The sequence below is a fragment of the Chenopodium album genome, chromosome 17 (genome assembly GCF_948465745.1).
Source record: "Chenopodium album chromosome 17, dcCheAlbu1.1, whole genome shotgun sequence".
NCBI lineage: Eukaryota > Viridiplantae > Streptophyta > Magnoliopsida > Caryophyllales > Amaranthaceae > Chenopodium > Chenopodium album.
In genome coordinates this window covers 7,324,019-7,340,636 of record NC_137850.1, presented here as the reverse complement: position 1 = coordinate 7,340,636, position 16,618 = coordinate 7,324,019, and the positions used below count along the sequence as shown (strand labels likewise).

The 16,618-nt window shown below is 34.9% G+C and overlaps 1 protein-coding gene across 1 annotated transcript; it reads right to left on the bottom strand.

Moving 5' to 3' along the window:
• Nucleotides 1–1,020: 1,020 nt before the first annotated feature.
• Nucleotides 1,021–16,366, bottom strand: LOC145589460 (uncharacterized). Its single transcript, XM_081646037.1, has 19 exons — nucleotides 16,003–16,366; nucleotides 14,126–14,229; nucleotides 13,887–13,973; nucleotides 13,071–13,146; nucleotides 12,904–12,978; nucleotides 12,738–12,791; nucleotides 12,308–12,367; nucleotides 12,100–12,216; nucleotides 10,776–10,870; nucleotides 10,267–10,472; nucleotides 9,890–9,987; nucleotides 7,817–7,920; nucleotides 7,557–7,722; nucleotides 6,531–6,653; nucleotides 6,311–6,393; nucleotides 4,886–5,027; nucleotides 4,739–4,768; nucleotides 4,536–4,606; nucleotides 1,021–2,196 (listed from the first exon to the last, which is right to left on the bottom strand). The coding sequence occupies exons 1-19, from the start codon at nucleotides 16,039–16,041 to the stop codon at nucleotides 1,383–1,385; spliced, it is 2,544 nt and encodes an 847-aa protein (XP_081502163.1). The 5' UTR covers nucleotides 16,042–16,366; the 3' UTR covers nucleotides 1,021–1,382.
• Nucleotides 16,367–16,618: the final 252 nt, after the last annotated feature.

The following is a 16,618-nucleotide window of genomic DNA, read 5'->3' as shown; positions in this document are numbered from 1 at the left end:
GAATAAGTTAAACATATGGATAGCACTTCAAGTCAACAATATTTCAGGTTGTGGTTAAAAAACTATCAAAAATAATGTTGAACTTCATGTTATTACTAAATAAGACATGTGGGGGTTAAATCGTAAATATTAACATGTGGGTTAAATCGTTAAAATTAAAGTCAAGATAAGATCACAGCAAGGCACCGCCAACAATTACTTGTTACTCCGTAGAAATTTGTAAAATGTTGCTAGATTCTACTTACGAGACAACCAAAGGTGCAAATCAAAGGGACTTATCCAACAAGGTTACACCCCGACCATTGTTCGCATGAACTTGCTTATATGGACTACCATGATCCATGGCGGCAGCAGGCAACAAATATGCCCAGAAATTGGAACAACGTTAAATACCAACAAAGAAGCGCTGGAGTTATGATGTTTTTGCGTTTATTGAAGAAATGAAACAATTTTATCTGAGACTCAAATAAAAACCAAGTTATACTTAAAGATATTGGAATCAGCCAGAAATTGAATAACGTTAAATACCTATTATCAGAAAAAATCGCTCTCTGCTTTAACACAAGGAACTATGATCCCAAAACTTGCCTATACATGCATCAAAATCACATATTACTGACTAAATTTGAGGTAAGTGAAAAATATTACGCTCCACAAGTTTAGCGAAGCCCTCAGTACGTATGAATTTCAGCCTTGCAGTAATCAATAGGTAGCAAACTCCTGGATCCTATGGGTGCAGTAGCAGAAAGACTAAGATAAAGGCAGCATTTCCACATTAGTTCTAAAAGTGCAGAATGAAGAAGATTACCACAAATTTGTGAAGAAAGATTCACTTCACTCAGCCAGTGCTTATAATTCCAATTGAAGACCTGGAACACAGTAACAAACCGCAGACCAGAATAGCAAACTACATCTTGCATCCAATGCTAACATTATTGCAAGTTAATAAATACAAAATTCATGTCAAAACCAACAACCTTCCCCGCAAAACTGTGGAAAGTTTGACAGGGAAAAAAAATCTGCACAAAACCGGATAAATGGAGGTCCCCTCCATTAATACTATGATAAGACTACAATTTATGTCTGAGTTTTGATCTCATATTGGAAATTCAATCCTTTAACAGATTTGCTGGACCAGAAAGAAATATAGGTAAAAAGAACTACATATGCCAAAACATCAACACAGCTCGAATAATGGACAGAACATATGCAATGAGAAAAAACAAAATTAAGCAGTGGATAAATTATCATTTGATCCTCCACAAAGAAAAGCCAAAGACATACTGTACATAAGTTTGGCTTAAATGCATTTGCCATTTTGGAAAGGGGGATCGGCAGCACTAGAACAAGCTTAGCTTCATATGCTGATAAATCAGCTAGCTTCACTCAAGAACAGAAACCTCCTGTTCAACCTTCCAGTAATTTGCATCATTGAACTCTGTCCCTGGTGCACCTTCATCAGGCTTCTCCTCCGATACTTTTGATGGTACAACATTTTTCTTCAAAGGCCCTGCTTCACCAACTATTCCTTCCTTTAGTGCCTGTTCCATTGCCTTCTCCGTACCTTCAGGTTCAACACCAACAAACTCTACATCCTCTTCAAATAATGAGGGAGCAGCAGAAGGTTTTTGGCTTAAATCACCATTAGCTGATGGTTCCCTGCAGTCATCAACTCTTGAAGTGCCATTTGGCAGTGTGACTTCCCCATTTTCTGAGCTTTTGTTAGGTATCACCACCTCATCCACATTGCAATCACTAACAGGGTGCACATGATCAACAAATGGGTTGGTACTCGATCCATCAACCAACAAACCTGATGTTTCACCCCAATTCACCCAATCTGGTGCAGGCCTTTCTGCAATTTGATCCTTAGTATCAGAACAATCAGATACAACAGGTTCTGCCCCGAAGGAAGGGCCCACCTTGCAAATCTTACTCTCTTCGTCATCAACTGGATTTTTTCCACATACATGCATATCACTCTGCTCGGAACTGGATGGGCCACTGGTGGAGTCTTTAGCATCGGCCAACTCTTCATCCTCACCGACAACAACCTCGTCATCACTGCTGCTGTTCCCACCATTTACAATTCCGTTCAAATTGATATCATCCATTGCATCAGATAGAGAGGTACTCACTGGTGTGTCATCATTTCGATCGTCTTTAAATGTAAACCAATTTGAATTTGTGAACAAACTGCAGGAGACAAATACATATAAGATTCTAATTTCATGCATCTAAATCCACACAGTAGATGTCAGGAAGAGCTAAGAAAACAAACAAACGCAGAGCATTTAAGGCCAAGACGCAATGCAACTATAGAAAACAAACCACAAGCTTTAGCATATTAATTCTCAAGGCATGGAACATTAAGTTCATTACAGCCAAATTACAATCAGCCTTTGGATCATGAACCAGTAGTTTAAGAAAAACTTAAGAAATTCAAATAATTTTACAACAGATGTTTTTTGCCATTGGAAAAGGATTGTTGCTTGTCAGAAATGCCAAAGCACTTGCCTTTTCCTGACAGATGCTGCTATCCAACTTTAAAAGCAGGACCATGATGAAAATTTTCACATTTTGGCAAAACATTACATTCATTCCTGGAAGCACAAATCATTATCTCACAAGGGTACTAAGAAAATGATTAAACAGTAGCTATGAGAGGCAGTACACTGCAAGAAAGTGGGTAGTGATTGTACAAAATAGCAGTACTGTTACAAGGGAACTAGGAAAAAGTTCACCCCTCAAAGTGTGGGTACTTGTAAGCTGTAATTACTCCATTTGCCTTAAGTATGTTTTAACACGTTCAATTATTGAATGTGAGAAAGTGGGACCCGAACTTTTGGAAATGGAAAAAGTGATGTATTAATATAATTGAAGGGCCTTTCACATACGAAGTATTAGAAGTCTAAAACTAATCAGATGAAAAAAAATATAAAAACTAATATGGGACAATGGGGATAGCTAATAAGTAATAACACTGATCAATCTAATACTTCCTCTGAATTTTTTTACTCACAACATTTCTTATTTTCACGTTTGTCAATGCATAACTTCAACCATTTATACATTTGTAAAAAGTTATAAAAATTAGATTTTAATAAATTAGACATTGAAAAGAATCTAACAAGATGCCACATGAATATATTTTTCATTAAATATAAATCACAAAATTCAATTTTACTTTCAGTATGTGAATAGTAAATACTATTGAAATGATAAAAAATGAAGTACAAGTTATCAGCTACCAGGCTACTCGAGTAATGAGTACAGAAAAGGGAAAGAAGAAAACAAAAACAAAAAACTTCACCTAGTATATATAAGACACCATAAAAAAATAAAAAATAAAATAAAATAATAAAATAATAATAATAATAATAAATAAATAAATAAAAAGAGATCTACCAATGAAGTCACTTCAGTCCTAAAAGGCTTGACACCCTAAATCACCAGCTAATCCTTCTGAGTCTCTATCACAGATATTCTAACATAAAGATACCTGGATTAGATTTTAATAGCTATTTACAGGTGTCTGGTATGACTGAAAACCTGCATAGTATACCCATGAACCCTTAGAGATATATTTCGCAACAGATTCTCTAAGCAGATGAATTCCAAAGTTCCAAACTCACCACATCATGTGCAAAATAAAAGTTCCTAGCCAGATTCCTATGTGGTGGAGCATGTGGCTAAAAATATAAGGAAGTCACACATTGCCTTGGAGAAATCCACTTTGTATCCCTAACTTGTCTTGCCAACAACAGACCACCTTCCCGATTGTGCCTACCCATATTGCACTAGTCCCTCCTCTATACACAAAAAAAAAAGTCCCATTTACCCAAAGGTCTTGTGCCTAAATAAAAGTCCCACTTCACCTTATCATTTTTTTTTTTTTTTTTGTTCACATTAATCAATTAAAACCCACTATCTTCAATTTTTTATTCACTTTTAATCAACTGAATCCCACTATATTTGTATTTTATATTCACCTTTAATTAATAAAACCTATAATCTTTTTCTAAATATGTGTGCAAAAGGGAAATTGAACTTTAATTTGGGAATGGAGAGAGTAGAATCAAAGTGAAAAAATTACACATGTCTAATCTAGTGTTTATGCTTCATCAGTTGTCATCTTTTTATGGTTTAGTTAAACAGTTCAACTTTGTTAATTAAAATTTCCAACAACAAAATAGGTGGCCATCGCATTTTTCATTAAATGATGATGCCAAAAGCCAAAACTGAATCAAGATACATGATATTTAATAGCTTCCTGTTACTTCATACATAAAACTGAATTAAGATGCAAACACTAGAAACCTTAAAAGATGAAATAAGTCAAAATAAATAAATAAATAAATAAATAAAAATAAAATGAAAACAATTTTGAAGGCACCCTCAAGATATTACACTAGACTAGCACAATCACTAAACCACATCACTGTCACAAAACACAATATAATGTTAACAAGTAAATGATTTACCAGCATAGGTGGGTTAACGTATGCTAAAACCAAGTTACTAAACAATCATACCTTCCTTGGTCATCACCAAGACGCAATGATGATATAACAACTTCAGCAGATTCATCATCAAAGTAGACATCCTGCAAATAGGCATGAAGAAAGCTATAAGCCACAGAAGATTAATTTAGCAAATGCATCCCCCTATTTCAAGATTGTCTTTGCCGCTTTTCTAGTGTTTATCTTTTCCACAAAGCAAGATATTATTCTTATACCTCGTCATCCCGATCAACAGCCCCATTGTCCTGCAACAATAAATATAACAACACACTACTTAGTTTTCTTTTAAAAAAAAAAAAAAAAGGTGCAGATGGTATAAATTATAAAGCATAACCATGACTAAATGCCAAGCAGCCCTATACCTCTTCAGCACCCTCATTCCCGAACAAATCAGGTCTAAAAGCCTGACTAAGGTTATTGGCTAAAGCAGCAACATCATAGTCTCTATCGTGAAGGTCGTCATCGTCACTATCCCTTGTTCTGTCATGCAATGCAGTCGGACGCCTGCATGTAATGAGGTAAAATGAGTTGAAGACAATTCATATATATAGTTGCTTAGAACACAAAATCACTATGACAGCCACCATGAGGAACACGTGCTAGCAATTTTATCATTACCATATCAAATCAATGCATAAGAATTATTCCATTCTTTTCTGAACACATGAATGACAGTATACTTGTTTTGGGGGGGGGGGGTGTTAGATGACTAAAAGCTACAAAGTTCAGACTCTACAGAAATGACTAAGGCGACCATACTCCTCTCCGCATGGAGTTCAAAGCAAAATGTTCTCTTAATTTGCTTAGCCACAACAGGATAAGAGAGAATCATTTGCTGCACATCTAGAGAAGTTTTCTTAAATTCACATTAATAATAAGTGATGAGAGTGTTTTTACAACTATAGTATGTGATATGTAATTAATTATCTTATACTGGTCCCATTAGATTAAGGAAATTTTCAGAAATAGGTGTATCGTGTACGAGGATAGGCTGAATTCCATTTGGCCAGCTCTACTTTTTTAAGTTCTCAATTTGCATACTAAGTTAATATTTAGGCGTATGTGAGTAAGAAGTGTCCAAAATGTTAAAAAAAAAGATTCAAAACCTATGGTACAAAATCAAGGAATATTTAATTTTTTTAAAAAAAACACAGGTGCCCAAACAAATATTTTGCCTACACCTGGAAGGCAGACACCCATTGTGAAATACCTTTTCTTCTTGAGAAATGATCTAAGAAACTTCCTGTTACATTCCTCACCACAATAGTAATCATCTACAAATTGACATGAAGATGTGAAAGCATGTACATGATTGCATCCTCGTCTTTTAATTTGTGTAGCTCTAAATATATGATTAGTACATTTTTTTCCTTTGAAATAGCTGCAGTTTGCCTTGCTAGATGACTAAAATACATACATGCATGGATGAACAGGCACAAAGCCATTGACAACTACAAATAAAAGCATGACGACAGAATTGCTCCAAGATTAGCAATATACGAGGAGAAGCATAGAGCTTATATGCTATTTACCACAACGCCACTAAATTACCCTCAACAATGTCAATGACCATTGAGACATGTTTATAAAAAGATCCTCTAAGACTAAGGGGAAAACAAAAGGGCAATGTAAGGCTGTAAGTAACATCAGCTTAACATCAAATCAAGTGGCATACCACAAACAATCGCCACTTCGTGGTAATCAAAAACCAATAAAATAATGCTATATAAAACATTAAATGAGATAATTTATAGCAACAGCAATCTCAGACATGACTAAACACATACCCACAAGCCCAGCGATAGACATTTTCTAACACGTTCCTTTCCTGCAAAACTGAAGCATGCCACTCGTTCCATTCACCAGTTTCCTACAATCCGGATATATAGCAAAAAGCAAAGAAAGGTTAACAAGATAGTCAAACAATTGAAAAATAAATAGGACATGCCTAAAAAAGTAAGCATCAATAAACTTCTGAGTTTGAAGCCCTCAAAAAACTGCATGCACCTGAATATATGTTTGAATGCTTCTGTTGCCTTGTCCTAATTGTACAATTTTGTTAGCAATTCGAGTTATATGTCCCACATTACCAACCCTTGGCGGCTTCTTATCAACAGCAGGTACTGTAGGCTGCAATAATAATGTTGCACAAGAACATCAACCAAAAGATACCACAGCTTTCAGTAATTTTTTTTAATATGCTAAATAATCCAGAGCATTCCCCTATACTCATACCCCACCCCAACCCCCACCAAAAAATAAAAAAATACACCCAAAAAAGGTAAATAGACCGATACACTTACTTTGTGTTAGAAGTTTTTATAATCTAAATTCTAAAAACATGAAAGAGTTTAACCAAAATAGTGGTAATCTTACATGCAAAACGTTTGAGAGATGACAATTTCTCCATATATTACATGGTGGGCCCATTTTATCCTGATTATTAAAAGCTTATTTGACAATTCTGTCACCGGATCTAAGGGAAGAAGCATTTGCTTGTACGGAGACACATGGTGCCATACTTAAAAGTCAACAGTATCTGATGGTAGGAAATTCCTGGAGAGAATGACCACAATGCTCTAGGCAAAATCATGTCCAAGAGTATGATACACTCTGCACTAATAACTGTGAGACCAGGTGACATTTTTTTTTTAATTCTAGGGTGATATATTAATTTGTTGGGTGTATTTTTCAGACATCTCACGATATATATGTGAGTCTCACACACTTAAGATTTGTACATTGATCTAAATCATCTAATACCAGTTTACACTGCTAAGGTTAAAGTCTACAACAGAGTAAAAACGTAAATGGTAAGCAGCCATTGAATTCATATTGACATCTAGCCATGTTACACTTCTTTGGCCATGTTATAGTTGATTATTCACTTGGTTAGCAACTTGGTTTCTAAAAAAATGAACATCCTCTAGAAAACAACTATTTCACTACATACAAGAAGATTTTTACTTTAAAAACTATCGTAAGTCATAACATTGGCATCTTTAAGTTTGAAGAAAGGCACCGTCGATTTACCAGTTCATGATCACTAGAAAGCATAGGATGCTTGTCAGCATCAAGAATCTTTCTGATCAAATCACAAACTTTGAAAAGATGATCAATAACAGTATCATTCCGGCTCTCCAAGCAGGATGATATTATGCTTTCAACGTGATGATGTAATGCATTATTGTATGGGTACCTGAAACGTCAATAATACCCATATCAGCATCAATAGATACTAAATATATTTGACCAGCAACCAAATTGGACGATATAGAGCACCAGCAACTCACTCAAAAAAGAGATCTAAGACTCTTTTAATGGTTCCAGAGTTCACCAATTCCTCTTCTGCAGCTTGGTTGCCAGCTTTCAACAGAACAGCAATGAACTCAACAATCTGGGGAAGGCATAATAATCAAGAAAAATATATCAATTGAGAGGAATGAATTCCGTGTGCAAGGTTGTAAGAAAAAAAAATCCGCCAATGTAAAAAGAAGTGCCATATCAGCAAACATTCAGTGCAGCTAGACAACACTTCAGCACCCATATCTCAATAGAAAGACAAGGGATCAACCCACTAAGCACACATGTAACCCACCTTCCAAATTGAAGAACAAGTGAAATGGGTAAAAGTGAAGGAAACTCATGGACAAAGTAGTGAACATTGACATCCAAAGGCTTAGATGCTCATTTTATCTTTTCTTCCATTATCATACTTTAAATATATTAAGGTCAGTTTATCAACAAAATATGCTGAGCAATTAAGCAAAAAAATAATAATTTTGTAACGCTGAAGTTAAAACAAGCAATGGATCTAAACAAAAGAAAAAGAGAACATATTTGAGATCCCCATTACGAGATTTAAGACTATCTTTTTATCCCATAGAAAAAGAAGCAACAAAAAAATACTGGGTATATATGCACAAATCTACAGCTTTGTAAATCATACATGACAATTATAACATTCAAATTAGTAATATACTTCCTCGTTCTTATTTAGTTGACACATTTCTTATACCACAATTGTGAACAAACAAGTTCAACAAGAAATATCTCTAATTATCAATAACTAAAAAAAAATAATAAAAAAAAAAGTTGATATTATGAAAATATTCAATGAGACAATTCTAACAAGATACCCGTTGACTATATTTTATCATAACTATAAATCATAAAAGCTAGTCAAAGTGGAGTTTATGAATTGTGTCAAAAGTGAAAACATGTCAACCAAAAAAGAGTGGAAGAAGTAAAACGTATAATGTCAATGGAAAAAAAAATGTAGAAGAAAAAATTCAAATCAATAAAGTGATATTCAGACAAATCAGGGAAAAATGCACTTAATATGGCTGAAAGAACAACGGTTTGTAATCTGTGCGAGTATGTATCCAAATAAACCATTCAAAAAAAACCCTAACTCTTTGCAAGACCGTTAGTTCCCAGACCAAACTATTTGATACCAAATTGATTAAGATAACCAAAGGAAAGCCGTTTTCAACATCAGCTGCCAACTTCCAAGCACCAAATGTTCCTTCTAAAGCAAAAAGTCAAAAACTCTTGAAAGAAGAAGGGTTATTATTACATTAAAAAAAAGGGATGTAATCCAAGAACTTTCCCACAATTTCATGGTGAAATTTTCCTAGGTGAAGATATGACTGGAAATCTTTTAAATTAAAAGATTTCACTTAGCATAGGGATTCAAATTTCAAAGGCTCTTCAGAGGTTTGCAAGTTGGCCACTTTGCAGTTATTTTAGTTGGATAGGAATGGTAAAAAAAAAAAAAAAAAAACAAAAACAAAAACAAAAACAAAAACACGGCCTTATTCAGAATAAGTTTTCTTCAAGGATATTAATCTCTTGATGTCACATCTCTGGCCTAATTCAGGATTATCTTCATCTGATGTACACCATGATTGCATGCCCTTGTTCAACCTCATACTTGAAGAGATCCTTGTCCTTGATATCCCACTGTAGTGTTGCTCAGGTAAGTAAATAAGACAAATTACCATTATCACTGTGTGGCATTAGTTGGAAAATTTGCCATGTATTTCAATCACCATGCATTAGATGAAAAATAGATATGGTGTGATAGGACCTTATGCTCAAATACTTGAGTACAACATACTCTCAATTCTACATCAGACTAGAATGAATCACACCACACGCCAAATTCAAGTAGTGCGATACTAAACTTTACTGATGGCCTTTTCCAAGTTTGTTTTATTATTCAGGTATATTTATGTTCTTTCTACACACAAAAGAAAAAAGATTGAGAATTTCAAGATGATGTCTTGGATGTGATTATATACGGGAACTGAAACATCACAGAGAACAGTACCCATCGCAGAGCAAGCCAGAGAGAAATAGACCTTGAGCCGATGTTTTCCTAGAGGTGGTCTTAGAAAACCATATGGTGTGGGTAGAATCTTCTCATCAGATGTCACATTCAAAAGCATTAGCAAATCACCTGTGGAACAGAAAAATAAATAGCTTTTAAAAAGTGACTGGCACATAATTATCAAATAAAAAAGAGGCACCATTAGATTTAGCACACTAATATGGCAAGCAAAAGAGAACAAACACACAGAAGCCTGATGCAAAGGCAAAGAAAGCACAAATAAAGTAATAATGCAAAGACATCATGTAAGAAAGGACCTCTAATCGATTAATCCAATAAAAGATTTGACAAGATAACATAGCTGAACATTTACAAATAGCAATGATATATATAGAGTCTCAAACTAACCAAGTCTAGGTATCATTGCGCTCACAGTGTCAGGATTTACAGCAATAGGCGCCTCGTACATATGTTGGCCTCGTAGAGAATGGTACAACAAAGAAGATGTCGATCTTCTTGGATCTAGTAAAGATATACATACAGACAAGGAATGTACTAGACCAAACTTGGTGGTGGAGTCTTCGAGCGCATGAGCAAAGATCCTTTCGACAAAACTGCATATAATAAGAAATTACCTTCAGTTACTAGTTTGTATTTTTAAACAATTTCTACCTCCATCCCTAAAAAGATTTCGCACTTGCCTTCAACGAATGTCCCACATATTTCAAACTTGCCTTTCCAAGTATATTCTCTTTCTTTTCCACTCTACATCGTCCCTACACTTTCTTTTACTGTTTACCTTTATATCCATTATCCTTAATCTCCATGCAAAAACCAAGAGTGAAATCTATTTAGGGATGGAGGGCATAGCAAGCAAAAATGAGTGTACAAGAAAGTGATGGTATAGATCTACAAACCTGGGACTGGAAAGTTTTGCTGCCAGAGGTGAGCCCATATTCCGAGTAATAGCGCACAGAGTTTCTGCTGCATTAGCCTGTACCTCTGATGGGCACTGACTCATTGAATAAGAACAAAGAAAAAAAGAAACCATCAGCAAAAGTGAATAAAACAAAAGGAGAACGCAATACAATGTCACTAGTCACTACTACAGACTATGGCCTTGTTCTTTTTCCATTAAAAAATCGTTTAAAAAAACAAAATTAAGATAAATTTAAAATAATTAAAATAAAATAGCTGATAAGTTTAGGCAAGTCCTGAAAAGAGCTACCAGATTATTAGCGGCTAAATTAGTTCAGTTGAGTACAAATAGGTGTATCTAAAGTCTTACAAGTCCGAATAAAGAAAATCTAGGTAAAACAACATCGTCTACATGGATATGAAAAGGCCAGATTTTTTTGGGACTTAAGCACTTAGCACCCCTTTTCAGCCTATTTGGTATCATAAACTAAGCTTGTCTCATTTAAGAAAAATTCTGTCATTAATAGGAAAAAACGAAAAATCAATCCTCTTGTGGGTTTAAATTTGATCTACTATCATAAAGCAGAGAGTGGTTCTTGGGAGTATGGGGTAGAAAAATTCTAGTCAGTGAACAATGTCCAAATAGTGTGATTCCTTTGTACATAGTTCTTGCCTCCAACTCCTTTCTAAATCTCAAATGTCTCCCTGTTTTTTCCTTGCTGACATGTAAAGTAGGGAATAGTCACAATATAGTGTGCCTCTTTATTAACATTCTCTCAAATTTTCAAAACATCAAATTTGATAGAGTGATACTCTTTCATGGAATAACATCTTCAAAGGAATCCCTGGAATTAAGTAAGAGCTTGTTATTTCGTCGAGAGTGTCAAAGGTTTGTTCTATTAAAAATTGTACATACAAAAGAATTAATCTTCTTGACAACATTTGGTTCATGAGGAGTTAGATTTAGGTGTGTAGCCCATAAATAATTGGTAACAATAAAGGGCAACCCAAAACCTATACCCTGAACCCCCCTATTAAACTTATACATCATTACTTCAAACCCAAGAGAGAAGAGACTTAGGTTTGAAACTTTAAGCAGATAACCGATCACCCATTCACCTCTGAAAACAATTTTTAATAACACAAAAGGCTCATCCTCATAAATTTGATCATTCCACCACCACCCTTGAAACAGATCTGCACTCTCCCACCCTCATTTAGTACCATACTCACTTCAGACATTTAATTTTTTTACATGAAAAACTAAGAAGAAGTACAGAAAAGAGTACAATATAGGAGAACAAGAGCACAAGTTACACTTACAGAAGGGCTCAATTTATCAACTATCATCTCCAGCAAATTACTGTCAGCTAACCACCTCATGACATCCATGTAATTGGGGTAAACATGATCATCAGCACCTACAAGTCGAACTAAGACCTGTCCAGAAAACAATAACCAGCACAACAACCACTAAGAACAAACCATGATCATTATTGACTGAGGGACCAAAACTATCAGAGTAACTGACCTCCATTATGGATGTAATTCCAATCAGATCAACCAGCTGCTGGAAAACATCTTGGTGAGCCTGTTGAACCAAAAAATGTATAGTTAAAAACAAGTTACATGTCTATGGATTAAAAAAAAAAAAAGGAAGGAAAAAAAAAAGAGACCAACTACTCTCTTTTTTAAAACAGGACATTTCTTTAAGAGAGAAGGTAAGTACAGGAAAATATTTCAGGCTGATGACATTTTACTTTTAGATTCTTCCACACTTTAGCAACAATCCCAACCACATAAATGTGTAATTTAAGCAAGGCATGGACGATGCAAGACACAGCACTTGAACACCTCTGAGGTTAAACAAGTCATCAAAGACCTCTTTGATGTTTGATTGAAGCTACAGGCTCTATTTTAGGGTTTGAAAAAGAGAAAAATGTGAGTAATTGGATACTTACTTGCACATAGTTCATGAGTGGGACTGTCTTCCTCAACATGAGACACACAACAACCTATTATGACAAAATGGAACCAAATCATCAGCTTTCAACAGAAACAGTACAACAGCACCATCAAGAACATCATCAAGTTAAAAAAAAAAAACAAAAAAAAAATATGGCGTACTTTGCTGAAATACCCAGCAAGCAAGGCACTATGAGGTCGGTTGGGTTCCAAAAATGAGAAGAGAAAATCCATCATCTGAAAAGTATCAGAAATAAAGTTAAATATGCTAGATTCTATTTTGGGAAAACTGGAAAGGTAAGACCATGATGAACAAACAGAAGCCATACCTCTTCCTCTTCCACTAATGTCCTCAAAATGACATCAATTTCACATGTAAAAACCTCGGAAGCCACAAATGGGAACCTAAAATACCAAGCAACAGCAAAATACAAACTTCATGAGTTTTCAGATGGTCCAATACCACACATCATATGGATTTTTAAGGATCAAATCATGCAATGAGAGTTGGCATTTGCACATCATTCATCCATAAACAACTATTGTCAGAGGCTCAAAGAATAACCAAAGAGCTTTCCTTGAAATAACTATCAAGTATCAGCTTATACCTCAGCTACCCAAATTAGCTTTTTAAAACTTTTCAAGCAGCATTCACAGCATTCATTCAAAATCAGTTTGTCAATACCCTCAAAATACTTCCTCTCAACAATGGAAGACATCAAATAAATTACCATCAAACAGAGCTTCACTTGCAATTTAGGGCTGCATTTCTTGCAATAATATAATTTCAGAAGCTCAAGAAAGTTGAGCAAGCTTTAAAAGTCAAAAGGCATGAAAAGGAGAAATCAAAGGAGCATCAATTGAAGTTACAGGCAACGACACTACATACTACAGTAACAGCTAATTCAAACAAAACAAGATTAATGTTTGAAAAGGAAATAGGAGTTTGGAAACCAATAGCGACTGTAGAATGATTTATTCACCTTTTTATTCAAAGGATCAAAGCATCACAGGAGAAAAAGCTAAACAGTAACATTAAGTAGTCAAATTCACACAATAAATTAAACTATATAGTGCCACATAAAACAGCTATCAACCAATGCATATAAAAAAAAAATGCACGTAAGATGTAAAAAGTGTTTTACTTGAAGGTGCGTTTGCTGTCAGCATCTTCTGGAGGTTCTTCTACAACATAGCGCAAAAGCTGCTCCACCTGAGCTCTGTCCCGTAAGCTGGAGGAATTTACAAATCAAAAAGATATTAAAAAACAGAAACAAGTAGGATCTCCGCAGAATGACCAGGGGAAAACCTTGAATAATAATGAGAAAGGTAGATGGAAACAATAAAGGAAATAACAAACATCACTCCGAAAAGAATCAATTACAAGTTAATCAAGCGACTGTTCAAAGCTTTGCATTCTTGGATTATTTCTTCTTCATCCAATAGGTCTTCCAAAGTGAAATTGTCCTTGTCTAATATTGCATCAACCTTAGACAAAGAAACAAAGGTCAAGCATGAATAACCTTAAGCAGTGAGTAAAATCAGATTAAATACTAAGTTCTTCAGGCAACTATAATAAAAATTCATTCCAACTTATCACTGACCCAAAACCATTATTAATTACCCAGGAACCAGTGTATAAAGTATTTATCTTAAGTTCTTAACAATATAAAAGAATGTCACCAATGGAAGTCTCAATGCAAAGACCTTACTTATTTCCAAGCAGCACATTGCATTTTAATTTCTTTCTTCAAGATTATAAGCAATTCTTTAAAGATCTGATAAAATTCTACAGGAAAGTTCATCGATATTTATCCAAGCAAAAGTACAGGAAAAGTACACCCTGGAAATACGAGACCAAAGGGAAGCCAAAATGGCTTCTACAGCACAACAAGATGATTTCCACATGAAAAGGGAATCCCCTTCTCCCTTTCCCCTTCTACCTCTACTTTTAAAAATGAAAACTTACCACAATCATCAGGAACCCATTATAACTTGTTTACTTCTTGCATATTTTACTTTTGTACACAAGCAAATTTATACCATACTAATATTCTAGTTTAGTTAAAAAAAAAAATAATACTCCCACTATCCCTATTTACTTAACCCATAGAAATTTGTACAAGATTCCATGCACATAATATAGTAGAGAAAAAAAATGGTGGGTGAGTATTGTACCCAACTCAAGAGAAAGAGTAAAGAAAAATCTTTCTAATAAGAAAATGGGGCAAATAATAAGGGATGAAGGGAGAAGTTTCCTTCAAAACCTCAATAAAAGAAGAATAAAGTGTCCCCTCTTATGAATCAAAAAACTCAGTCTTATTCATTAGATTAATTCAGCAGATGTACACCGTATAATTTACACCTCTTCATCAAACCAAGATTGGATTTCACTCAGCTGAATCTTCAAAATTTCAGAAAAAGATGTAACACAAGAGTTTGAAAGTTTTCAGCATTACTTCAGCAATCTAGAAATGAAAAGGCTATGGAATAAAGTGTAATATATTGTTGTCAATTTGTCATAGGAGAGCATTGAGACAAAATGTGAGAAAATGTTTTATTGTGCCTTACCTTGCTGATTGCTACAACATGAAAAAGTAGGCTAATTCAATTGGTTTTGCCTCTAAAAACTAAAATGAATATGGCAATCATTTAATTTCTTTAGTAACACCGCATGTCTCTGAACATTCATTCCAACAGCGCGTATACAAGGGCAATTAAGGGGAAAATTTTGGGATTTGTTCAGCAACATTCATTTCAACAGCATGAGTACAAGGATAATTAAAGGCAAAAGGATGTGGGATTCGTTCAGCAACTTCTTCACCCAAAATAGATACCAACATGTCTCAAATGATCACAAATCCTAGGCATAACGTCCACGGCATAGGTCCAATTCGGAACATAAGATATAATAGGATATTAGACAGGGAGAGAAGCCAATAGTGGGGAAGATTTGATCTAAGCTATTCAAATAACCAAGTAAAGATAGAAACCCAAAGAACTAAAATCAAGCTAAATCCTCAATAACTCATCTAAAAACATTCGAAACCCGAATCTAACAGTTCAACTCCCATCCAAATATCATCAATCATTGAACTTTGAACATTTCAATAAATCCTAAACACATCTAATACAGCATAAACCACGAACAATAACACAAATTAAACCCAACAGATCAAAAATTAAGATACGATTTCAGAACAAGAAGCTAAAAAAACCCAACCCCGGATTCTAAATTAGAAAGCAAGTTAACAAACATACCGGCGACGAAGCAGACAAGGCAGTGAGCTTCCAAAACATGACGAAGAATCACCCAGTAAAAGGGGGGTACAAAGAGAGAAAACCCAAAAAGCTCGGAGCTTGAAGGTGCGCAAAAATGGCGGACAGATCTAGTGAAAACCCCAGAAATTGAAAGAGGGAAAAGGGGGCAAATAGGTAAGAGAAGAAAAGGCGAGATTTGGGAGGTGATCGAGTGAAAGGGAGGAGAGAGAAAGTAGAGAGAGAAAGAGAAAAACCCTAGATTTTGTTGAAGATGGAGGAAAGCAGAGGGGAGCTGGGGAAGGAGGAAGAAGAGGGCGGAATTTGATGAGGGTGTGGTGTGGTGTGGTGTGATGTGGTGCGCAAAAGTACAAATGTATTATTTAGACCAGATTTTACAAGTGAGTGTGTAATGAGGAAATTGAAAATGACATTATATAATGTGGTAGGTTTTTTTTTTTTATTTAAAAATTATTTAAAAAATACGAAACAAAAATTGGTTTGTCAACATGAAATTTATAAATGGATCATGAGTAGTTAGGGAGAAAACTAACTTTTGAAAATTTTTGGTGAAATTTTAGCTATTTTAGTTGGTTTTAAAGTGAGGATTATTATTTAA